Raw genomic sequence first — 25019 nt, 5'->3', positions numbered from 1 at the left:
GGAAGGGTTACCATCCAAATGGAAAGATTTAAACCTAATTTCCATCCTGTCACCGTGAATCCTCACCTCTCTCCTTCGGATCAGCACCCCACACCCCATGGTAATTTAATCATTCTTTCTGTAGTCCTGTGTGGAGAAGGCCTTGATGGCCAAGTTGTCTGGTGGTCTTTAAGTGGAAGTTCGGCTCAGGTCATGATCTCGCAGTTCATGAGCTCGAGCCCCATGTCGGGCTCTGTGCTGACAGCTCAGAGCCTGGAGCCTGCTTCGTTGTCTGTGTCTCCCACTCTCTGCCTCTGCCCACCCCCCCTCAAAAATAAATAAACATTACAAAAAAAATGTTTATAAATGGAAGTTCCCTCTTCACCTTGCACTGGAAGAGAGGGTGAGGCAGTTCCCAAAGTTGACCCAGGAGCTAGGCTGTCAGAGATCAAATCGGGGCTCTTCCACTTGCTAGCTGTGTGACCTTGGGAAAGTCACTCGGTGTCTCTGCTCTGAGAAGATAAACAGAAGTAGCTGGAACACAGAAAGTAAGGTATGTGGGGAAGGAGATGCCTTTCCGGGTTCCTGATCAAAAGGCTGGGGGCTTCTACAGGGAGAGATCATCTGCCCTTGACCCTTCTGAGAGAGCCCCTCCCCATTTTCCACCTAGCCCCAGATCTGATGAGGGCCCCCTGAGACTGTTCCTCGAGGCTGGCCAGTTTTAAACACCAGGTGTCACGGGTGATGAAGGCAGGGAGATCTGTGATAAGTCCCAAGCCCTCAGTGCCCTGGGCTCAGGCCTGGGCTGGGCGCCAAGGCTGACTTCTCTTCCCAGCCCTGGGGCCTTGAGACTCAGCCTGTGAACGTTGTGTTTCTGTGGCCACAGTCATCTGAGCAGAGGCCGACCTAGACCCTGCCCTTCAACCATTTTGTGGGGAGCCAGTGGTCCCCGCCCCAATCACTCCCGTTCATTTGTCCTCCTCTGCCAGGGGCTTCAGCAGATAGGAAGCTGCTGGGAAAGGCGTGCATGTTCTCACATAACATAAATCCAGGATGACGGTGCTGCTACGGGGGGGGGGGGGGGGGGGGGGGGCTTTAGTGGCCCTTGGTTGACCGCTTCCCAGGGGAGTGAGAAGGACTGAGACACAGGCAGAGGGAAGTGACTTACCCAGTTTTTAGAGGAAAGACTAGGCTGTGGTTCAAAAAGGTCTGAACTGAATCATAGCTTCGTGCATTTGCCAGGTGACCTGGGGTTAGTCATTTTCCCTCCCTAAGCCTAATTTCCTCAGAAAGCTCAATGTGTATGTCTGAGTGAGTCTCCTGAGCACAGGGGACCCTGGGGCTCCCCCACTCTCTGTGGAGCCAGGCGGAACAGGGGCTCTGAAGCCAGACTGTCTTTGTTCCCAACCTGCCACTTGCCAGTTAAGGGATTTTAGCAACTTTCTTTATCTGTAAACTGGAGAAAACATAGCAACCTCAGAGTGTTAACGATTAAATGAGTTCTGTGAGTGCTTTATGCATTTAGAACAGCTCCTGGCACAAAGTAGGAGCTTGGTAAGTCTCCTGTTGTTGCCTGCATGTGCATCTGAACATGTATGGAGGTGTGTGCACATGTGTGAGCAGGTGTGGCCAAAATTGGACGTCCACGTTGGCATCTCCGTGCGGGTCTTTTTTTTTTTTTTTTTTAACGTTTTATTTATTTTTGAGACAGGGAGAGACAGAGCATGAACAGGGGAGGGTCAGAGAGAGGGAGACACAGAATCTGAAACAGGCTCCAGGCTCTGAGCTGTCAGCACAGAGCCCGACGCGGGGCTCGAACTCACGGACCGAGAGATCATGACCTGAGCTGAAGTCGGCCGCTTAACCAACTGAGCCACCCAGGCGCCCCATCCGTGTGGGTCTTTATGAAGCTTCCGGCCTCTTGTTTCCTTCTAAGCTGTATTTTTTTAAATTAATTTTTGTAATGTCCATTTGTTTTTGAGAGAGCGAGAGAGAGGGAGACAGAGAAAGCAGAGAAGGGGGAAAGGGAGAGAGAGAACCCCAAGCAGACTCCACGCTCAGCCCAGAGCCTGATGCAAGGCTTGATGCTGAAACCGTGAGTTCATGGCCTGAGCCAAAATTAAGAGTCGGACGCTCAACCTACTGAGCCACCAGGGCGCCCCTCCTTCTGAGGTCTATTGTGTGGACTTCTGAAATATAAACGCCCCCTGCCTGAAGGTCCTCCAGATCTTTTGGGGTCATCCCTGAAGTGAAAGTGATCTCCCTTCTCCATTTCCCAAAGGGTTTTTCATTCCTGCTGTTGATGCCTCAAGAGTCCCCCATTGCTTAAGCAAGGACAGGGGTCCTTTGGGGCCCACCGGTGGAAGGAGAGTCAGTGTGTGTGTGTGTGTGTGTGTGTGTGTGTGTTGGGGAGTGGGGAAGGGATGGGACAGAAGAAAGATTTCTCCAACTCATCAGTTGCTTTAAAAGAAAGCCTATATTTAGCCAGGCTTAGAGGGCCTGTAAATATGTATTTTGCAACGCAGACAGCCATAGCTGTGGGAGCTCCAGAGACATGCAGGGAGGTCAAAGAAAAAAATTAACCGGAAGGATTGGGCAATATAGTTGGTCGGCCGCAGATTCGAAGGACGCCAGTGCCTGCTCCAACTGCTAATAATATACGTTCCTCTGTTTGGATGGTGGCTTCTGTTTTTCATCTGCTCTCTGGATCTTGTGCAGTGGGTGCCTGAGGAGGAGACCGGCTCTCAGAGTTCCCTTCCTCCATCCGCCTTTGCCTCACCTGCTCTGGGTCAGGGAAAAGAAACTGTTGCCCATGCCGGCCCCTTTCCCACCTGGCTCTGCCAGGCTCAGCCTGGTGTGGCACCTGGCATAGGTACAACCTCCATAGGCCAGCTCTCCCGCCTCCCACTTTCGACCCCTTGTGCTTCGGGTGACCTCGAGGGGACAAATCCTGCCACTTCAGAGCAGTTCTATTTCAGAAAACTCTTCTTTCTAAAAAAAGAAGTGTGACGATATATGTGATATCTATGATATATGAGATATATCATATATGATATGTATGATCTCATATATGATACGTATGATCTCATATATCACATATATGATACACGACGTATATAATTTCAGTTTGAAAAGTTTCTTTAGAAATAAGAAAAGTTCAGAGAATCACCTAACAAACAGAATTTACAAATGCTAGCCTTGCATCATTTTTGCTTCGGGTTCCTTCATAGAAGAGAACAGAACACAGAAGCTGGTGCTTTCTCTTTCTCCCGGGTCCCCTTGCCCACCCTACCCACCGTCATAAATTTGGGATGCATCCTTTATGGCCCACAAGTTATTATTTTTCTAAATGGTGAAATATGGAAAATAACATAAAATTGGCTCTTTCAACCCTTTGAAGTGTTTGGTTCAGTAGCGTTGAGGACATTCACACTGTCCTGCAACCAACCAACACCACCGTCCATGTCTAGAACTTTCTAGTCCTCCCAATTGAAACCCTGTACTCATTAAACACCAACTCCCCGTGTCTTCCTCCCCTCGGCCCCTGGCAACCACTGTTCTACTTCCTGTCTGTCTCTATGAATGTGACAACTGTCGGTACTCCATGCAAGCGGAATCATATACAGCATATGTTCTTTTGTGCCTGGCTTATTTCGCTTGGCACAACATCTTCGAGGCTCCTCCGTGTTGTAGCATGTGATCAGCATTTCCTCGCTTTATTAAGTCTAGCCCGTAATTTGCTATTTCCCCTACACATTGATGTCTTCCTAAAGCAGGAGACAGTAACGCTTTTTCCATTATTGGGATGTATATAACCACCCTCCTGTCGTGCGGATCATTTTGTGTCTTTTTCTCATTTGGCGGGACTTTCACAGCGGAGCCCCACCGACACGTGTGGCTTCGATTCCTTCACTTTAACTTCTGGTTGTCATGTCGGCAGGGGAATAAGCCACAATTTATTTATCAGTTCCTCTCTACTGAAGGGCATTTGAGGTGTTTCTGTGTTTCGTCATTATAAACAGGGCTGCAATGAACACCCCGGTACTCGTGTGAGCCCGTCCGGAGAAGGTACACCTCGGAGCAGAGAGCCGGAGGCGTGGGCAGGCACACTTTCAACTTGTCTGGTTCCACCCCACTGCTCTCCCCAGCGACGGCTCCACTTTGTGCCCTCGCCACCAACGTTTGTACAAGATGTCCTGTCTGACCACATCCTTGCCAACAGCTGCTCTTGGGAGACTTTTTATTTTTGTCGGTCTGATGGGTGTGAAGCAGTATCTCATCTGAGCCTGCGTCCCCTGCCTGCGAGAAGTCGAGCACTCTCTCGTCCTTGTTGGCCATCTGCGTTCCCTCTGGTCGAATTGCTTCTGACCGGCTCCTTTGCTATCCATTGCACCTCTTTTTTTTTTAACGTGTTATTTTATTTTTGAGAGAGAGAGTGCACGTGCAAGTGGGGGAGGTGCAGAGAGGTGGCGGAGGGGGGCAGGGGGGGCAGAGGATCTGAAGCAGGCTCCATGCCAACAGCAGAGAGCCCGACGCACTGGGCTTGAACTCCTGAACCGTGAGGTCGTGACCTGAGCCAAAGGCAGACGCCCAACTGACTGAGCCACCCAGGCGCCCCTGTTGCACCTTTTGATACAAGTTATAGAAAGCCCAACTAGATGTGCTTTAAGCAAAAAAGGAATTTTGTGGGGCGCCTGGGTGGCGCAGTCGGTTAAGCGTCCGACTTCAGCCAGGTCACGATCTCGCGCGGTCCGTGAGTTCGAGCCCCGCGTCAGGCTCTGGGCTGATGGCTCAGAGCCTGGAGCCTGTTTCCGATTTTGTGTCTCCCTCTCTCTCTGCCCCTCCCCCGTTCATGCTCTGTCTCTCTCTGTACCAAAAGTAAATAAACGTTGAAAAAAAAAAATTAAAAAAAAAAAAAAAGGAATTTTGTTGCCTCCTTATAGCAAGAAGTCCTAGGGTTGGTTAATTCAGAATCTCAGCTGTGACAGTCAAGGACCAGGTGCTTTCCATCTTTCCACAATACCCTCCTCATCACGGTGTCTTGCCTCTTAGGACCAGCCCCTCATGGGCCACAAAAGTGGCCTCCGCTCCAGGTGTCGTGTGCCGACAAACGTCCAGAAGGTAGAAGGAAGTGGACGTTTTCTTCCAGAGGCCCCACAGGAGATCTCCCTTCTGGTCTTGGCGGCCAGAATCGCATACACGTCCACCCCTAAGCCAGCCACGGACCGGAGGAACTGAATTATGCTATATGTAGACCGATCGCCGTTCACCTGACGCAGCTGGGGAAGGCCCAGCCTTCTCAAAAGCCTGGACTCCTGATTCCTGAATCAGACCAGGGTTCCATGAGCAGGGAGGAAGGGAAAGAATGCCATTTGGGGTGGCACTCGAAACGTCTGTGCTTTCCTTATTGGCTTGCAGGAGTTCTTTCTCTATCTTGGACGCTAACCTTTTGTTTATTATTATTTTAAAAATTCCAGACCCTTTTTATTACATAGCCTATTCCCTCTCACTGAGTCGCAATGCCGCTGACATCATAAATCACGTTCCCACATATGCTTGGATCTGTTTCTGGGCAGTCTCTTCTATTGATCTCTTTGTCTAGCCCGGCACTGATACCACATTGTTTTCATTAATATCGCTTTCAAAGAAGTCTTGGTATCTGTCAGGGGCTTATTCTTTTTCAGAACTGTCTGGCCTCTTGGTCCCCAGCTCTTCCGTATGAATTTTAGAAGAGCCTTGCCTGACTCTGCAAAGTCCTATTGGCGTATTTATTGGACTCGCATCGAATCAGAAGACTAATACGGAGAGAGCTGTTTTCAGGACACTGAGGCTTCTCACCCCTGAATTCAATACATCTCTCCGCTTATTCCTCTTATAGCCTAGAGTTTTTATAGTTTTATGGCTCACAGTTTTTCTTCATAAGGATCCGCGCGGTTTTTTCAGGGTTCTGTCCAATCTTAATAGTATTGTTAATAATTTAGTTTTTAAAAAATATATTACAGTTTCCAGTAACATTGTGAGTGTCCAGGAACACCGTGGCATTTGGTATTTTAATCGCATCTGGATGTTAATTTTGGTCCAGCAACCTTGTTGATCTCCCTTAATAGCCCTCATGACATGCCTGTAGTATCTCTTGGATTTTCTATATAAATAATCATACCATCCGCGAAAAATGTCAGAGAGTTCCTTTCTTTTATTTTCCCTAATCCTTCCATCACTGAGCAGTAGCTTCTAAATCTGACTTCTTCCAGCTCTCCGGCTGTGCCAGTGGGCTGGCCCTGGGCAGCTATTGTCTTGCACCGTCAGCTATAAATAAATAAAAGACCCCTTCCTTTCTCCAGAGCTTTATACAGTTTACAAAGCACTTTGGCGTCCATTATCTCATTGGTTCTTATTACCCCCGCTTTCCAGGGAAGGAGTGTCTCCCCTCCGCTCCGTGCGTGTCCGTGTCCGGAGAGCTAGCTGGGCAGAATGCTGTGCTGTGAGACTTCTGACTGTCCCCTCCCCTTCTCTGTTTCTCCTGTAAGCTAAAAAGTTTGGTCAGGGATGGTCTCTGGGATTCTCAGACTCAGGATTGACTGCCCTGGGCGGTCACAAGGCTTCAAGAAACCTCTTTGAGGGCTGAAGTTCAAGGATAAAGGGCGGATTCTGGGTACCCTTAGGTCCTCAGACTGGTGCCCCCAATGCCGTGGGCAAAGATAGACGTGCTTGGAAGTCAGAGGGTTGATAACAAATGATGAGGATGGTGGGGAAGAGGGCATTGTGTCCAGTTCCCTGCCTCCATGCGGATTCTCCTCCCCACTTGGAAGAACATCCTCTGGACCCGGAAGGGGAGGACGAGGTAAGGCTCGAGGCCGTCGGCCTCCTCCAGCGTCGCCACCTCTAGCGTCGCCTCCTCTAGCTGCGGTTCTCAGCCAACACTAGTGACGCGCATCCCCAACCCGGGGCGGGGCGCTCCCGCCCCTCCCCCCGCCCCCCTACCCGACCCCTCCCCCCGCCCCCACCAGGCCCTGCTCTGTCCCAACATTGCGCAGGCGCAGGTCCGGGTCGCAGCCGCGAACGCGCCCTCTCGTGGCAGACTGACAGATCACATCCTTTGTTGTGGGCTGGGGGCGGCGAAGAGGAGGGGAGGAAAGATGTGGGTGGAGTCTGGGAGGCAGATGCGACAATCAGATCACAATGATGAGAATCCCTTTCCTTTGTCCCTCGTGACAACAAATAATCCCCGGTTGCAGATACAGACGAAGAAAATATGGCCTTCAGAAATCTAGAGGCTCACAGAGACAGAGTAGATTGAGAGAGTTGGGGAGATGATGCATTGATTCATTCAATCATTCATTCATTCAGGAAATATTCACTGAGATGGGCAGAGCCAGGGACAAAGGACCAGAGGACTTAAACTGAGACATTGACAGGCGAAGGTCAGGTGGAAGGCTGGGGAGACAGGTGCGGGTGGCACAGGTGGAGACCAGGCTGAGACACTGAGATGCAGAGATGACCCAGAAGGATGCAGTCGCCCCAGAAGGATGCTCCAGCGGGAGGAGGCCACAGCGGGAGCTCATGAAGGGACAGTATGAAGGTCAGGAGCGATACCAGTCACCGTGGATTGAAGATCAAATATGTTTAAAGCCATAAAGTCATAATTGTGCTACTCACGTTTTTTAAAAAAGCTAACCGGCCAAAGTTCGAGGGATGCTAGAGAATCAATTCATTACCTCAAAATTGGTAAATACAAGAACAGAAGCAAGTATTTATCCCACCTTGCCTTCATACCACTCAGTAACCAAACAGTAAGTGAGGGGCAATTGCTGGGTCTAGAATTATTCCAGCCAATAAAGGAAGGAGTGATTGAATGGGAATATCACCATTTTGGGGAGGGGGGCGGGGAAAGGCTGATAGATGAGGCACAGAGCATCAGTGGTTGCCCGTGCTTTGGGATGGAAGAAGCAATACCACCATCTGTGAAGCGGTCTTGCTAAAGAAAATAGAACCTACGCCTGATCAGGACTCTCAATCCAACTACAATTTGCAGGAAATAACAATGTACAGGAAATACAATTTACAGGAAGTACAGAGGCCAGAGAGACATGTTAAAGAACACCCTAGAGATGCAAATCAGCAAAACCCAGACTGGAAAACTCCACGACAAATGACCTGGTTCCCTCAAGGAAAAAGATAGGGAGAGAGAGAGAGAGAGAGAGAGAGAGAGAGAGGATTGGATAGGGAACCAATGGATTTAAAGAGATATAAAGGAGACACATTAATCGGTTGCAGTGTGTGTACTTATTCGGATCCTGATTCAAACAAATGCATTGTAAAAAAAAAAAGACATTTTTGACGGATGGAAATCTGAACATTATAGATCTGATTTAAGGAATTATTATTAACTTTAAGGAATACTAAGGCACTAGGTGTAATGATTGTGCTTGTTTAAAAAAGAGTCATTATTGGGGAGCCTGGGTGGCGCAGTCGGTTAAGCGTCCGACTTCAGCCAGGTCACGATCTCACGGTCCGGGAGTTCGAGCCCCGCGTCAGGCTCTGGGCTGATGGCTCAGAGCCTGGAGCCTGTTTCCGATTCTGTGTCTCCCTCGCTCTCTGCCCCTCCCCCGTTCATGCTCTGTCTCTCTCTGTCCCAAAAATAAATAAACGTTGAAAAAAAAAATTTTAAAAAGAGTCATTATCTTTCAAAGATACATGCCAAAGTATTGACAGAGGAAATTAGGAGGGAAAGTCGGGTGTCGTATATGTGACGGGAGATTGGCCACGAGCTGCTAACTATTGAAGCTGGGGGATGGGTACGTGGCAGTTCGTTCTTTCATTCTGTAGACTTTGGCTTTGTTTTTGGTTTTGCTTTAGTTTTTTTTTTTTTTTTTTTTAATGTTTATTTATTTTTGAGAGAGACACAGATTCTGAAGCAGGCTCCAGGCTCTGAGCTGTCAGCACAGAGCCCGACGCGGGGCTCGAACTCACGAACGATCACGATTGGTCGTGACCTGAGCCGAAGTCAGTGGCCCAGCCGACTGAGCCACCGGGGGGTGGGGGTGGGGGCCCTGTGGACTTTGGTTTTAGGTAAAATTTGCAAAGTAAGAAGTTGAAGGATGTGTGACCCCACTCTCTGTCCGCCCCCCCCTCCCCCGCCCAGGCTCCCAAGGAACACAGGTGTTGAGAGTTACAGAGGCAGGTTACCATCCAGACAGCTCTGAGTGGGAGAGGTCCTCTGGTGGGCCACAGGGGACTTCCAGCTGACCCCTGGCACAGTCCCCGGGTCCCCTGGTTTGGAGGCGGAGGGGAAAAGGATCTGTAAGGAAGCTGGCCTCTGTGGGCCTGGCAGCACTGGGTTCGGGCCCTGCTACCTGAAAACAGCAGAGGGTGTGAGTGGGTCGCTCCAAATATAGCAGAGGAGTCACATGGAGCCACGGAGGGGCTGAGGCCTGGGCCGCCAGCCAGTCCTGGCACCTCTGCCTCCCCCCTCCCCCGCCCAGAGCCCTCTGACTTTTGCGCTTTCTCCAGAACCTTTCTCCCTCGTGCCCTCCATCTCTGAGAAGGCGGACAGGTGCCAAGGTGATTCTGGGACAAAGCCTGCCCTGCCTGAGAGCCTGAGTGGACGCTGACTCTGGAATTTGGTGGCTCTCCAGGGACGGGTGGGACGGTCAGGTGGAGAGACAGCAAAAAAGACGAGGACTAAGTAAGCTGCCCACGTGCTGGTCATTCCCACCGGCAGGCCGACACCCTGCCCCTCGGGCCCCACCACCCTTGCTTGGGGTGTTGGGTATGGCGGTGAGATGCCAGGGCCCTTCATCTCAGGGCCCGGGAGGGGTGCTCACCGAACACAGAGCATTTTGGAACCCTGGCACCTGTGGGTCTCTGCCTCCTCCTCAGGGCAGCTGGGGAGAGTCCCCTCTGTCTGCTCCAAGAAGCCCCCAAAGAGAAGGGCATCCCACCCCTTCGCGCCTGGACCAAGATCCTTGGGCGGAGGCAAGAAGGAGGGGGAAGGGTGCCCCACCAGCAAGAGCAGCCGCCCCACGGGGGTTGAGTAGGGCACTGGGCTGAGTGGTTCACATGTGTTCAGCTGGTCAGGAGCATGGCCTTGGGGAAGCCAAGCGGCCCTCATGCCTCCCTTTTCGCACCTGAAAATGGGGATGAAATAACACTGGCCTCACGGAACTGCTGGGGGAATGGAATGAGTTACCGCCCGGAAATGTCCGTAAAGCCTGGAGCAGAGTGGCGGGCGGGGGATTACCTGTCATTACCCACCGGTGGTGTGCAAGCTCCGTGGGGGGCAGGGTGCTGCCCGTCGAGGCTTCCTCTGTGCCTGGCACGCGGTAGGTGCTCTGTACGCATGCACCAGAGTTCATGATGTTGAGGCTTCCTCACAAGGGCGTCGAGAGGTAAGCAGTGTCCTGGCCAAGTGGTAGTTGCCGGAACAGAGCCTAGAGAGGGCAATTGAGTTTTTCACGCCCCGCCCCCGTCTCCAGCTGAGTGGTCAAGGGGAGGATGTGCGTCCAGGCCTGCAGGCCGCAGTCTGTCTTCCCAGACCGGGGGTACACGCTGGGAGTACTTGGGTCTGGGGACACGGGCTGGGTGAACAGGCACCCGGCGGTTCAGCGTACTCGTAAGGAGGCCGTCACCTAGTCCCCTACACCTGCCTGCGCCAGATCCAGGGATACAAAGATAATAAGACTCTGGTCCGCCCCGCGATGCTGTGCACAGGGGCCAAGGGGCCACCCAGCTCAGCCTAGCGGAAGGAGGGGGCAAAGGGAGACTTCAGGGAGGAGAGGAGGCCTGTGCCGAGTCCTTGCGAGGTGACGGAGTGTGCCGGCCGGAGGAGGGCAGGAAGGGAACTCTAAGCTTGTGCAAGGCACTTGGGAGGCTTAGGGGAGTATGTCAGGGGTGGGGCGAGGCTGTGCAGAAGCCCTGGGGTAGTGTGTGTGTGGTCGGTAGTGGGGAGAGGAGGGGATTCTGGACAGGAGGGCCAGGTGCAGGCAGGGTCTGAAAGCCATCGACAGCCGGACACTCAGGGCAAGGGGGAGCCCTTAGTGTTTTTAGGGGGGGATCAGGTTAGTGGCTTGGAGAACATTCTCTGACCACCTGGAGGGGATTGTTGGAGGGACCTTGTCATGTGAAGAGAGTGTCCACCCCAGGGTCAGTGCCTGCTCTGGGTGGGAATGGGGAGGGACCGGCCGGCAGAAGCTGGGGCCAGCTGCTCTGGGACACCTCCCCATTGTCCCTCCCTCTCTCCTCCCCTCCCTCCTCCCCTCCCTCTCTCCTCCCCACCGCTCCTGTCTCTGTCACTCACGGGGGCCGGGCAGGCTGGGGCAGCCATGGCAGCAGCAGTAATCTGGATTCTTCTCCTTGTGGGCAAGTTGGGGCTTTCTTCTGGGAGGAGGCCCAGGATGAAGGGACAGGATTTAAGGGTGGAGAGGCGAAAGTACAGAGGTCCCTCAGGGGAGGAGTCTGGGGGCAGGAGCCAGAAGGACTTTGGGGTGTTAATGCTGTGTCCGGTGGGAGGTCCAGGGAAATGGGGCTGGGAGCAGGGCTCCGGGAAGTGGGGGGCCGGGAGCTCTGAAGGGTGGGGTGCCCTAGGCCGAGGTGGGCCTGACGGCACAGGCCCGGAGCGTCGTGGGCCCTTTAATGGGCTGGCTGGTCTGCCTTCTTTCTAGGCCCAGGCTAAATTTGGCCGTGAGGGTGTGGGGGCCCGCTGGGGCAAATACTCTCCCTGGGGCACAGGATCCTACTGGCTCAGCTTTTCCTGGCCTCTCCTGTGGGTCCCTCTCCCCGTGTACGCGGGGAAAGGGGAGAGGGTTCCAGAATGGCTACCCACCTCCTCCAAAATTTCCTTCCCTCTCCCCCTCCCCTCCAGCCTCCCAGACACCCAGCATTCTTAAGGGTTCTTTTCCAAGTGCCTTTAACACACATACACCACCCCCCCATCTCACACCCCTCTCAGGCCGACAGCAGTCCCCGCCCACTGTGACTCCTCCAAGGAAGCCTAAAATGAGTGGGGGAGGGGGCTCCCACGAACCCAAACCAACAAAGGTCTAGGACTTGTCACAGCCAGGCCCCACCCTGTCCTTTCCTGAGAGCCCCCTCCCCCGGCCCCCGCCACCACCACTTCTGTCTCTTAGGGGCACCAGGAGCTTATCCCCTGCCTGATACTAAGGCTGATGCGTGTGTTTGGGGGTTCTGGGGTCCCCACAGGTCTCTTGGCAGGGCTGGGGGACACGGAGGCCCAGCAGACCACCTTGCAGCCTCTTGTGGGCCGCGTCTTTGTGCACACCTTGGACCAGGAAACCTTCCCCAGTCTTTCTGAGCACGTTGGTGAGAGGGGCCCCAAGGGCGTTGGGCGGACGGCTGGGGACTGGCCAGGGGCTGGCGAAGGCTCCGGTCATTTCTCCAATCTCCTCCCTTTCACCAGATATCCCACCCACCGTCCCTATCACCTACCACGCCCACCTCCAGGGACACCCAGACCTGCCTCGGTGGCTCCGTTACACCCAGCGCAGCCCCCACCACCCTGGCTTCCTCTACGGCACCCCCACCCCAGAAGATCGTGGGCGCCAGGTCATCGAGGTACCAGCAGGGACCCCAGTGGCTGGGTCCCATGTGGGCATTCGTTCATGTTCATTTACATAACTTAGATGCCTCTTAGGTGAGGGCGTCTCTGTCCTCTCCACATGTCTTGTCCCCTAACCCCGTCCCTCAGCCCTCTTCCCCATCCCCTCCCCCTGCCAGGTCATAGCGTACAATCGGGACAGCTTTGACACCACCTGGCAGAGGCTGGTGCTGTTGATTGGAGACCCAGAAGGTACCACCAGCCATACCCCTGCCCCACTCCCACCCACCAAGCCCGTCTTGGGGGATTTCCCTTGGAAGGAGGGAGGGGGTGTGAAGGGGACACTTGGGCATAGTGGGAGCCGGGCATCATGGGAGGGCTCTAGAGTTGTATAAACTGGCTGTTCTGCTGACAGTGCGTGGGGCCTTGGGCAAGTCCTTGAGGCCACGGGGAGGGCATTTGGGGCCTGTGATGCATGGGGATTTTAGGGAGGAAGGGAGGAGTCAGGGGGCATGGGGAGGGGCTTGAGTGTGGGTTGGGGGGGAGGCTTGGGAAGGATCCATGCAGAACTGGGTGCCAACCTGGCATTTCCAGGCCCCCTGCTGCCTTACCAGGCTGAGTTCCTGGTTCGAAGCCACGATGTGGAGGAAGTGCTGCCCTCGACGCCCGCCAGTCGCTTCCTCACAGCCTTGGGAGGGCTCTGGGAGTCAGGAGAGCTCCAGCTACTCAACGTTACCTCTGCCTTGGACCGTGGGGGTCGTGTCCCCCTTCCCATTGAGGGTCGCAAGGAAGGGTAAGCGTGCAATCCGGGAGGGCCACCTGGAGGAGGAGCCCAAACCTTAGTCACCCCAAACGCCACACTCCCTGGTACCCTACGAGGACGTAAACGATCCAGGTATCCAAAGACATTCGTGGGAGTGTAAGGCCCCCTAGAAGGATGTGGAGCTATGTACTCTCACCCATAACCCAGGTCTCAAGGTGGCCCCGCAACCCTCAAACCTCCAGTGCCCAGTGTACATCCCCTCCCCAATTTGTTAACTGTGGCTTCCATCTGGGCCCAGGGTTTACATCAAGGTGGGCTCGGCCTCACCCTTCTCCACCTGCCTGAAGATGGTGGCATCTCCCGACAGCCATGCTCGTTGTGCCCAGGGCCAGCCTCCGCTTCTGTCCTGCTACGACACCTTGGCACCTCACTTTCGTGTGGACTGGTGCAATGTGTCCTTGGTGAGGAGGGGCCCTGGCCCTGGGGATGGGGATGGGGCATGCCCCCCATCACAGTCTCCCCCCTACCCTTCTTCCCCACCCCATCTCTCTGTTCCTGTTTCTTTTCTCTGAGTAGACACTGCGCGCCACAGCCCCCCACCCCGCCCCTCCCCCCACCCCTCCGTGCGCGAATGCGCGCGCTCCGAAGTTCCACCTCGTCCCACGAGAGGGCGACAGAGTCCATAATCCAGGAAAGGCATCTCCCGGCTCCAGCAGTCTCCAATAGTTGGAAACTTCACTCCCGTAGAGCAATTCCAGCATCCTTTCCCCACAAGGGTACTCTTTGGGACAGCTCTGTCTGCTTCCTTCCAAGGTGTCCAAATCTGCCTGGGATAGTTTCCAGATAGTTTCCACCTCCAAGTTATAAACCAAAGATGCTCGCTACTGCCCTTTGGGATATTGAACAGAATTATCTACGGTTCCTAGAGACCCCGGCTCCCCGGGCTGGGAACCCCTGGAATACTCTGTCCCTGTGAATTGACCGACAGTGCGGCCAAAGACTGATAATCAACAACTCTGAGCACTTGCTGTGTGCTAGGCACTATCCAATCAACATGTCTTACCCTCCCCACCACCCCAGAGACAGGTACCACTGTTAGCATTCTGACTTTGCAGGGGAAGAAACTGAGGCAGCTGGAGGTAAGTCATCCAGCATAGCATTTGTCCGAATCAGGATTCGAACCCAGGTGGGAGGACCCCAGAGGTGTGCTGTAACCACTGTATGGACCTGCCTTTCTTAGATTTTCTGTCTTGGTTCTTATTCCAGTGCTTGTCCTGCTAGGTCAAGCTGGGGGAGGCAGGCATGGGGGCACCCCTGCCCTGTCCCCGTGGGGTCTCTGTGTCTAGCCAACTGGGTTCTCTGAGCAGGTGGATAAGTCAGTGCCAGAGCCTGCAGATGACGTGCCCACCCCAGGCGATGGGATTCTGGAACATGACCCGTTCTTCTGCCCACCCACTGAGGCCACGGCCCGAGACTTCCTCACTGACGCGCTGGTCACCCTCCTGGTGCCACTGTTGGTGGCTTTGCTACTCACCCTGCTGCTGGCCTACATCATGTGCTGCCGGCGGGAGGGACGGTGAGTGTGGGGGGCAGAGGGCAGGGAGGGCACTGTGGCTGCCCAGGTACGCAGACCTCTCAGGGAGCAGGGTCCTCATCCAGGAAAGGAGTGGGGACCTCTTGCCCGGCCTGGAACCAGGAGAGGCTTATGGGTAATAACTAATCCCTTCCCTTGCTTTCCCACAGGCTGAAGAGAGACCTGGCCACCTCTGAGTGAGTAGGGGAAAGCCGGGGGCTGGGTGGGAGCCCTCCTAGACTGTTGGGGTGGACCCTCTAACCTCCATGAGCAGCACAGACAAGCCAGATTGCCCTGGGATGATGGGGTCTGCCCCTGGCCTCTGAGCTCCAGTTCTGGGCTGACTGGTTGCTGGGCTTGACCTTCCCTGACCCAGCCTTCTCATTTCCTGGTCTCCACGGGAGACTTTAACCTGGGATGGGCAAGGGTGGGGAGCCAGCCAGGTCTGGGGGCTCGCTGCCACCCTGGGGGGGGGGGGGTTGAGGAGCAACCTAAGAGGCTGCACACACACACACACACACACACACACACACACACTCTCACACCATGTATGGTTCCAGGCTGGGTTCTGTCACACAATTACCATGACACTCTCTGGCCCTGGTTTCTCCACCTGCAACATCACTGATGTTGTCATTGAACTAGCTAAATGTCAGTGGATGCTTTCAATTCCCCCAGCCCTTCCCAAATCCGTCTCACCCTTATTTTGCCCAGGTGCCCGCTCCCCACGGCCTTACCCTCCTCTGTTCCCAGCCTTCTTCCCCTCCCACCCCCTTGAGCCCCAAAGATTCCAGGAGGCAGATGTGAAATAAGTTAGGCTCCTTTTATTTCCACTGCACTGAGCCTTTGGCGGGCCTGGCACCCCTGCCTGCTTGCCTGGCCTGCCTCGTTAATTGCGGCGGCATCTGGCCACCCTGCGAACCCTCTTATTTAGTCGCTTGTGCCCCTTCTGGGAGCCTGCTTGCAACCTGCGCTGCCCAGGCCGGCGTTGCCCGGCTCGGCGCTGCCCAGGCCGGCGCTGCCCAGACTGGCGCCGGCTCTGGGACCTGCCCTTGACCTTGGAGGCATACTTGTTGCCAATGCGGAAGGAGCCCAGGGCCCCCTTGCCGGTCACCTGCTTGAGCATGCCTTTGTCCACCAGCCCCTTGACCGCTCGCTTGAAGCGCCAGGCGTTTTGCGTCATGTTGTAGCCTGCGGTGGCGACGGCCTTCTTCAGCGTGGTCAGCGTCACGTGTCTGTGCGCCCCCTTGTGGGTCACAACCCCCAGGATCACCTTGGATATGCTGGGCTTCTGGCGGACTTTGGGGCTGGCTGGGCACCCAGTCTCACTCTCGCTAGGGGTTCCGGATGGGCTGGCCTGCCGGCCCGCACCCTGCAGAGCGTTCGAGGCCGAGGGTGGAGATGTGGGCGGCAGCGAAGCGTTTTTCTGCATCTCTCCCTGGGGCGGGTGAAGGGAACTAGGCGCAAGGACCTCCAGGGTGGTGGCCGGAAGTCTCCCCTCGGTCTCTCCTCGGTGGGTGAGGTGAGTCTCTGCTCCTGGTTCCCTCAGAGGCTTCCGCCCGCAGAGGGCTCCGGCCCAAGCCTTCCCCTGGGTGGCCAGAAGGAGGACCAAGGATGATCACCCACGGCTGGCCCCACAGACTTGTGCCTCAGGGGCAGGAGGCGGCAAGGTTATCTCTGTGGTGACCTCAGGGGGACATTGTGAGGTCACCAGAATCCTGTGAGGGTCACAATAGTGCCATCGTTCCCTCCTGGGAGGTGCAGACGGGAGCTGCCAGATAGTGTGGGCATCTGACAAGCCAGGTACCCCGGGAAGAAGGGCTGAGGTGTGGGGCCTCCCATCCGCATGCGAGTTTTGAAACGAATGTGCCAGCTGATTTCAGGGTGTTCTGAGACCCTGGTTTCCAACCCACCATTTTGACCCCACCATCGCAACCCATTGGGTTGAGGAATAGAAACACTTTTAGAATCAGAATTATACCAACATTTGTGAATTTTCTTTAAGTTTATTTATTTATTTTGATAGGAGGGGAGGGGCACGGAGAGAGGGAGAGAGAATCCCCACCAGGCTCTGTGCTGTCAGTGCAGAGCCCTACGCGGGGTTCAAACTCACAAACCATGAGATCATGACCTGAGTTGAAATCGAGAGTCAGACGCTTAACCAGCTGAGCCACCCAGGTGCCCCATCAACAGTTGTGAATTTTTATGGGGAAAATATTTTCCAGAGTGAACGGAAATGTACTTCTTCAACTTACCTAGGTCGATTTGATTCCTTGGTCATCTTTGACCACAAAGCAATGGAAAGCTTCTGCTTTTTTTTTTTTTTTCTTATTCTCATTTTTTAAAAATTTTTTTTAACGTTTATTTATTTTTGAGACAGAGAGAGACAGAGCATGAACAGGGGAGGAGCAGAAAGAGAGGGAGACACAGAATCTGAAACAGGCTCCAGGCTCTGAGCTGTCAGCACAGAGCCCGACACGGGGCTTGAACTCACAGACCATGAGATCATGACCTGAGTTGAAGTCGGACGCTTAACCGACCAAGCCACCCAGGCGCCCCTCTTATTCTCATTTTTATTTGATAGAATTTTTTCCCAGAGAGGTGGAGGATTTTCCATGTACGTTTTTCTTTTTTTTTTTTTTTAATTTTTTTTTTCAACGTTTATTTATTTTTGTGACAGACAGAGACAGAGCATGAACGGGGGAGGGGCAGAGAGAGAGGGAGACACAGAATTGGAAACAGGCTCCAGGCTCCGAGCCATCAGCCCAGAGCCTGACGCGGGGCTCGATCTCACGGACCGCGAGATCGTGACCTGGCTGAAGTCGGACGCTTAACCGACTGCGCCACCCAGGCGCCCCTCCATGTACGTTTTTCAAGGAAGATTTCATTCTTCCATTTTTTTGGCCGTGCCCAATTTGATCACTCACATCTTCTGCCATTGTGGAAATCCTCTTCTGACCAGATATTTCCACCAGCGGCCAGCTTTCCTGGGTCAGTGTTGTAGCTCCGAAGGTATCAGAAAATCTTCATCCCGTTTGAATCAATCCCCAGGTTTACCAGGTGCCATATTAGCCCTTGTTGGTTTGCGTCGATTTATCTCCACAAATTCAGTTCTTGTTTTTGCTTGTTCAATGTCTACCATTTTTTCAAAAGTTTTTTGAAACTACCTTTTTTTTTTTTTTTTTCAAACCGCAAATTGTGATTCTGCTGTCCGTATCAGATTTTGCTGGCCAGAAGGCCGGCCAGCCTGACCCTCTCGTGTGGTCTGTGTGCCAGAGACAGGGCTCGAGCGTTGTGTGTTGGTAGTGGGCCGTGTGTGTGCGTGTGTGTGTGTGTGCGCGCGCATGTGTAGCAATGCCTGCCCCTTCGTTCGTCTGTCCAAGTGCTGATGTGGAAGGAATGTGGGAGAAGGCAGTGCGGGTCTGGCTTCTCCTCCTGCTCTGGAAAAACATCCCCCAGAACATTTTCCACCTGTGTGTGTTGCCAGAGTAATGAGACCCAGATGTGGGGCTGGGGACAGGGAGGGGGCCCGTTAACTCAGGCCCTTCTCCTACCCAGGGCATTACCTGCCCCGCTGCCTCCAGCCCTAAGCATCCACATGTTTCTTACTTCCTTTCTCCCTCAGCCTCCCCTTGCCTGGGAATGGAAAATTGTGTTTTGGACAACTCCGCTTGCCAAATTCCAGACTCAAGAGCTCATCTGGATCCTACCCTGGCCTTCTAGGGTGACCCCGCCCCCTCCCGCCAACCAGACGGGACTTGGTCCTACTCCCCCACCCCCGAGGAGGAGAGTGGCCCGTTCGGCGTGAAGCTAGAGAGTCTGACCTGTCGTCTCATCTGTCAGGTTCTAGCCGGAGTCTAGCTGGAGTCTAGCTCAGTCCACTAACTGAGACTTGGACAGGGGTGGGGGTCATTGCCCCTTCCCGATTTGATCAGTAGCCCAGAGGCAAGTAGGGTAGCTTCCGCCCTGCCTAGGGCCCCAGCCCTTTATTGTTTGTGATGAAAGGCTCGTGCTGTCTCACCTGGCAACCAGTAGTCTGGGAAAATATCTCCAAGTTGGACTCACAAATGTGGGTGGGTTCGTGGAAAGGGGCTTGGAAACGTCCCTTTACTGGAGGCTAAGCACAGCAGTGGGCCCGCTATAACAAAACAACATTGATAATTATGATAGCAACAGCAAGCTCCCTGTAATATTAGCTGCCGCTTGCCGTGATGCTGACCGGGCGAGATTTGTTTTCCCTGCATTAACTCATTTAATTTGCACAGCAACCGCATTACAGTCGGGGAAATCGTGGCACAGAGAGGTTAAGTGACTTGCATAAGGTCACACAGCCAGTAAGGAGTAGAACTCACATTCGAACCCAAAGCAAGTCTTCGTGCTAGGTTGCATTGTGCGACCCTCCTTCTCAGAGTGAACTAAAGCTTGCCCCAGACAGCGGAAAGCAAGCTCATGAGACTTGTCAGATGAGAACGAGGCTGAGCCTTCTGGGAAGAAACTGAGTTCAGGAAGGACGCGGGGATTCCAGGCCCATTGAGCCCGGGGCTTGGTGCAGGCCTCAAGGAGCCTTGGTCTGAAATAAAGACAGAAAGAAGAGACTCGGTGTCCAGAGCTAGTTGGTGCTGGGGGCAGACTGGAGCAGGTTGGGAGGGGTCAAGGTACAAAGGCAGGGGAGGCTAGATGGGAGGAGCCAGAAGATGAGACTGTCAAGGCCAGCCAGGAGAGAGCTTGAGCAAAGGTGGGAGGTGGGAAGAGAGAGGGGGTAGGTTTGCCAGACTAAGGGATGAGGCGGGGAGGGCTGGACGGTTGGTGGTAGGAGAGAGTATTAGGGGAGGGAGCTGAGTGCTGGAAGGGTCCTACAGGGTCATCAGTATATAAAGCCCAGCAGGCACCGGCCTCTGGAAATAATATATCTTCTGTGGGTATCTCTTCATGTCTTAGCATCCCGGAAGTTCTTACCATGCTCCAGGCGCTTTTCTAAAAACACTTTTCTCCCCTAATTCCTGCTACAGCGCTAGAAGGTAGTCCTATTATTATCATCCCATTTTACAGTTGGGGAAACTGAGGTGCAGAGTGGTTAAGCAACTTGCCAGGGACACAGAGCTTTGAATCCAGGCCGTCTGCAGCCACGGCTTCTGCTCCCATGACTGGCCACTGAGCTGTCACCGAAGACCTTCCAGTTTGTCCTCCCCTCACCTGTCGTGTATGCGAGCTTCTCCCCCAGGTGGGGGAGGTGGCAGGGGGGCTCGCAGCCAGCGGCACGCTGCACCTCACGGGGGTTGACTCCCAGGGCTGATGACTCTGCCGGCTCTGTGCCCCCAGCATCCAGATGGTCCACCACTGCACGATCCGCGGGAACACGGAGGAACTACGACAGATGGCATCCAGCCGTGAGGTGCCCCGGCCGCTTTCCACGCTGCCCATGTTCAACGTGCGCACGGGCGAGCGGCTGCCCCCCCGGGTGGACAGCGCCCAGGTGCCCCTCATCCTGGACCAGCACTGAGGGCACAGCCAGGTGGGTCTGGGTGGGCGGTGCCAGCCTCATTTTGGGGAACAAGGTGGCTTCTGTCTCAAGGCTGGGGCAGACGGTGGGGAGGGTGAGGTCCAGGGAAGGGGCACACAGACCTGCCCGCTCCTCTGAGGTACGGGTGGGGGTTGCTCGGCAGGGCCAGGGCTGTGGCCCACAGGGCCAGACACTCGGGGTCAGAGGTCTGGGGTGGCCAGGAGGGCAGGAGGACCAGGGCCTGGGCCTCACGGCCCCTCATCCCTTCCCTCTGCCGTTCCAGGTCCAGAGCCTCATCCTCCTTTCTCCCCCCATGCACAGAGCAGCCGACTCACAGCCACATGCTTCCTCCTGATTCCGGCTCCCGGCCTCATGGCCCCCAGGCTTGGAACAAGCAGAGAGGTGGCAGTGGGGGAGGTGAGGGTGTCTGGGGTCAGGACCCCCAGAATAAATAGCTGCCGCTCTGCTCACCTATTGCCACCAGCACCTTCTTCTCAGCAGCCTCCCACCAACACTCGCTGCCTCAGTTTCCCTTTCTGCCTCCTGGGAGCCCTCAGAATCAGCCAGGGGCTGCCAGCCTGCCCTTTGGACTCTTGGCATTTTACTGTTTTCTCACCTTCTCTGGAAGAAAGAGGGAGGGACCAGCTACCTGTGGCCCTGGTCTGAATCCTCACGTGAACCTGATAGTGATGCGTCATTATCCCCATTATATAGATGAGGAAACTGAGGCCCAGGGAGAGTAAGCAACTTGCCCAAGGTCACAGAGCAAGCACGTGGCAGAGTTTGGATTAGAACCTGGCATGTCCATCTCTACCCTGCCTTCTGGAGGGCTGAAGGGTTCTGGAAGCAAGAGGCTCTTACCTGTCAAGATCCCCTAGGGGAAGAGCCCCTTTGTAATGCATGCTGCCAGGGAACCTAGTCTGTATGTGGAGAGAAGGGGTTGAGCTACAGGACCCCGAATGCCCGGGCTCAATGACCCCCTTCCTAGTGGGCTTTTCCAGGGACTGAGGTCCAGAGGACACTGCATGACCTGGAACCCTTGTGCTGAGTGTCACCAGCTTGGCCCTGCAGAGCTCGGCTGGCTAGGAAGAGGCCTGAGCTGGTTTTTCCCAGGTGGCTACAACCTCGCCGGGCCACCGTGCCCCTGCCTACTGCAGGGGCCTACATCCAGGCCTACATCTTGAGCCTACATCCAGGCTCACATCTGACCACTCCCTTTCCAGGACGAGCCAGAGACTAGACCCGAGGGGGGACCCAGATAAAGGAGGGATGGCAGAGGGGCAAGGACTTGTGACCTAGGTCCCAGGCCCCTGGCTCCAGGTGGCATCTCCCAGAAAATCCAAACAAGGGCAAGACATCGGCCACGGTGGCCTCTAAATCCCACCAGGCCTGGGATCTACCCATTATCCTGGAACCGACTCTTAATCATCCCTCTCGCTCCCTGAAGGGGGCTGCCATGGGGCGGTGGAGGCGGGGGCGCTGCACTTGGGGTTTTCCCTTCCCTGGAGGCAGGGGCCCGGGTTTGGGGGCCGATGGGGAGGGGCCCCAGTCTGATGGTGGTGCCTCCTGGGCCAAGGACCTCTGGGTTTGTGAATACTGCGTCCGGGTGTCCCAAAATGTACAGGCAAAGGGGTGGTGAGGGTGCCCTTGGACCCCCTGCCCTTTCTCTCATTCCCCGGAATCCCCACCTTCAAGCGTGTCCTGAATCGGCTTCTCTCGGCCTCCACTCTGACCTTCCCGGTGCAGCAGCAGGATCTGGCTCCCGGGGTCCCTGCACAGCGCCTCCCTGGCTCCCTGCCCCTCGAGCCCCTCAGCTCCAGCAGGAGCCGGGCCGTCCTTTCAGGAGAAAGATCAGATCGGGAATCTCGCCCCCTGCTTTTGACTCTCCAATGTCTTCCGGTCACACTGAGGGTGAGATCCACGCTCTTGACCAGCCGTGCTGGCCCTGCCCAGCCCTCTGATCTCATCCCTGCTCTTCCCACGCCCACCGCAGCCCTACTGCCTCATAACATGCTCCTGTTCAAGATCTTTGCTGGGAACTCCCAGTGCCCCCCACCCCCCCGCCGCCCCCATCCACAGAACTGTGCTCTCACTGTGCTTGTTTTGGTCTTTGCCCAAATAGCAGCTCCTCAGAGAGCCCCCTTCCTCAGAGAGCCCCCCTACTTCCTCGGAGAGCCCCCTCCGGCCCCCCTGCCTCCAGCGCACCCCGCACTCCCTGTGCTCCGAGAGGGTGTGCTGTGTCTGGGTCCCTTGTTCCAGGCCGGCTTCCCACCCTAGACCTATGCTCCAGGAGGGCGGGATTCTGGTGCCCACTGGGGACGGGGGAAGTGCTGCACACAGTAAGTGCTCGGGGCAGAGTTTCTGAAGGAATGCTCAGGTCTGGGCGTGCTCAGAGCTCTTAAGAAAGTCACTCCTCCTCTCTGGGCAAAGCTGGTAAGCAAGGCCATTGCAAGTGCTTCTATGGTTATGTTCGGCCCCCCTCCTCCCCCCCTGCTGGGCATCCCATACCTGTTAGTTGGTTGGTTGGTTGGTTGGTTAGCTGGTTAGTTATCCCATAAGCATCTGCGGAGGCAGGCAGAGGCTCAGGGCCGGCACACGGGAGGCGCTCGGTAGACGTTTGTTGACAGACGGAAGGCCTGTTGGGGTGGCCACCCCCAACCACATGGGTCCTCTGGTAAGACAGTGTTTCTGTCTCGTGCGTCATTTCCTCCTTTCCCTTGAGGCCCCTCATCCGGTGGAAACCTGGAGTCGTGCCGAATCTGCTCAGGTTGGAGGCTCTGAGCTGCCAGCCTGCCATCTGGGGTCCTTGATCCCTGCCCCCCTGGAGGCAGGGGCTGTCCTCTCCCCGTCTCTGTGCTCCTACCCTGGCAGCCAGGCCCGCTCGGGCCTCCGTGTTCTTCCTGTGCACCAGCCAGGGGTGGGAGAGTTCCCGGGCCAGCCCCCTCGCTCCCCTGGGCTTCCCGGCTTTGCCTTGGGATCTTGGCTCCAAGGAGCACACGGGAGCCTGGCTGCCGGCCTGGGAGGGAGTGGCCCAGACAAATAGCCCGGAGGATGGCGTGAGCGCACCCAGGCGCCCCTTGGCGGCACACGGGGAGGGCGTGGAAGTCCTCGGCCCCTCTCTTCCCACTGAGGGGCAAGAGTCCAGCGGTGGTCACGCCCAACCCTCCACAGCCAAGGAAAAGTAGCCACGGTGTCCCCCCAGCCCCCGCACCCTGAGACTCAGCCTCACACCCGGCTCCACCCTCGGCTCCGCCAGTCCCACGGCGAGCACAGCCCCATGACCCGTGGGTGTGTGGGGCCTCCACTGTCACTCTCAACAGAGCCCCGCCACGGCTTGCCTCTAGATGTTCCCTCACCACCTCTCGATCCTGGAGGAGGATCTCTGCCAGGGCGGGGACCCAGGGCCCTGCCTACAGCCTGCCTCAGTCCCCATATGGCGTGTGTCTCCCTTACTATTGACACACACACAGACACACACACCATTTACAGGCTGTGTTGTGTTGTTGGGACTTGGGATCAGAGCGAGCGGGACTCAAATCTCGGCTCTGACGGCTAGTTTACGCGTAAGACTTTAATCATTAAGTGCCCCGGGGCCGTTGTGAGGATTGATGATAACGATCAGTGTCTGGCATCTCTCAGCGCCCAGGAGTGGAGAGACATTATCACATACAAGCACTCGCATGATCACCCCCGCACCAGAGGCCCCGGGGTGGGGGGGGTCCCCCTGGCCCCCAAGGCTCAGGTTACACGAGCTCGATCTACATTCTGCACCCTGTGAAGGGTTCAAGCTGCCCTTGCAAGTTTGGGGCAAGAGGCTGAAATTCCCATGCTTCCTGGCGCTGATCTGCTGGCCAGTGAAATGCTATGTGGGGGTAAATTGGGGTTCCATGAAATCTGTTATTAAAATTAACGTCACCTGTTTTCTTTTTGTGGTCTTAGGACGGCTGCAAAAAACCGAAAGATTACGTGTGCGGCTTCCCTTCTGTTTTCACTGGGCAGCGCTGGCTTCATGGTTTTTCCTTTATCTCCACTCCAGATCGCCCCAGACCCAGAGCTCGGCCCCTTTCCTTGCTTCCTCCAGAACGCCGGCTTATACCAGACCTCTGTGCATGCATGAGTTTTCCAAAGTCTTGAGGAGTTGGCGGGGCAGGGCGGGGGGGGGGGGGGGTTCTGCCCACAGCAGTAAAGTCACCTAGAACTTGAATATGTGGCTTCCTTATTCTAAAATGTGCTTTGGTCCCCATCCCACCCCGTCCTCCTCTTCCTCCCACTGTCTTAGGCAGAGAAACCCCCACTCTCTCCAGCACCTGCACGCGCCAGACTCACCTCCCTCCAGGCAGTGCGCATGCTCCGAAAAGGTATCGAAATCTCCGGGTGTGAGGGTCTGCTTGCCCTTAAGGATAAGGGCCATCCTTCTTCCGGGGTCTTGCCTCCCGGTCCGTGGACATCTCTCAGCTCTGCTTGGTACCCTCTGGAGGCACACCAGGAGGAGGACAGAGACACAGCTGCTCACCAGTGCTAGGGCTCCACTGGCCCTGGGACAATGGTCTCCCCCAAGGACAATGGTCTCCCCCATGCCCAAGCTCTCCTGGTTTTTCCCAGCTCCTTCCTGATCAGCTGCCCCCCTTCATCAGCAGGCCCTCCTGTGCCC

At 55.4% G+C, this 25019-nt stretch overlaps 1 protein-coding gene and 1 long non-coding RNA gene across 3 annotated transcripts; one reads left to right on the top strand and one right to left on the bottom strand.

Annotated features, from left to right (window-relative positions):
• Positions 1 to 2436: 2436 nt before the first annotated feature.
• LOC122486098 lies at positions 2437 to 11386 on the bottom strand. 2 transcript variants are annotated; one of them, XR_006298011.1, is made up of 3 exons: positions 11276 to 11386; positions 10234 to 10409; positions 2437 to 2763 (listed from the first exon to the last, which is right to left on the bottom strand). It is a non-coding gene; the product is annotated as an uncharacterized LOC122486098 (long non-coding RNA). The 2 variants fall into 2 exon arrangements; XR_006298010.1 differs by lacking the exon at positions 2437 to 2763 and adding an exon at positions 9015 to 9332.
• Positions 11235 to 20838, top strand: SGCA (sarcoglycan alpha). The gene is made up of 10 exons (XM_043585593.1): positions 11235 to 11337; positions 12178 to 12297; positions 12395 to 12549; positions 12712 to 12784; positions 13127 to 13325; positions 13594 to 13756; positions 14663 to 14871; positions 15039 to 15065; positions 20188 to 20380; positions 20652 to 20838. Exons 1-9 carry the CDS (start codon positions 11301 to 11303, stop codon positions 20366 to 20368), a joined length of 1164 nt encoding a protein of 387 aa, XP_043441528.1. The 5' UTR covers positions 11235 to 11300; the 3' UTR covers positions 20369 to 20380; positions 20652 to 20838.
• Positions 20839 to 25019: the final 4181 nt, after the last annotated feature.

This window comes from Prionailurus bengalensis, chromosome E1 (genome assembly GCF_016509475.1).
Source record: "Prionailurus bengalensis isolate Pbe53 chromosome E1, Fcat_Pben_1.1_paternal_pri, whole genome shotgun sequence".
Taxonomy (NCBI): domain Eukaryota; kingdom Metazoa; phylum Chordata; class Mammalia; order Carnivora; family Felidae; genus Prionailurus; species Prionailurus bengalensis.
The sequence above is the reverse complement of the archived record's forward strand: the minus strand, read 5'-3'. Positions and strand labels throughout refer to the sequence as shown.

Excerpts from the sequence above, each read along its gene's own strand:
- SGCA (XM_043585593.1), top strand. The coding sequence starts at position 11,301 with ATGGCAGCAGCAGTAATCTGGATTCTTCTCCTTGTGG. Across the intron at positions 12,298-12,394 it reads CAGTCTTTCTGAGCACGTTG|ATATCCCACCCACCGTCCCT; the intron begins GTGAGAGGGGCC and ends CCCTTTCACCAG. Across the intron at positions 13,757-14,662 it reads ACTGGTGCAATGTGTCCTTG|GTGGATAAGTCAGTGCCAGA; the intron begins GTGAGGAGGGGC and ends TTCTCTGAGCAG.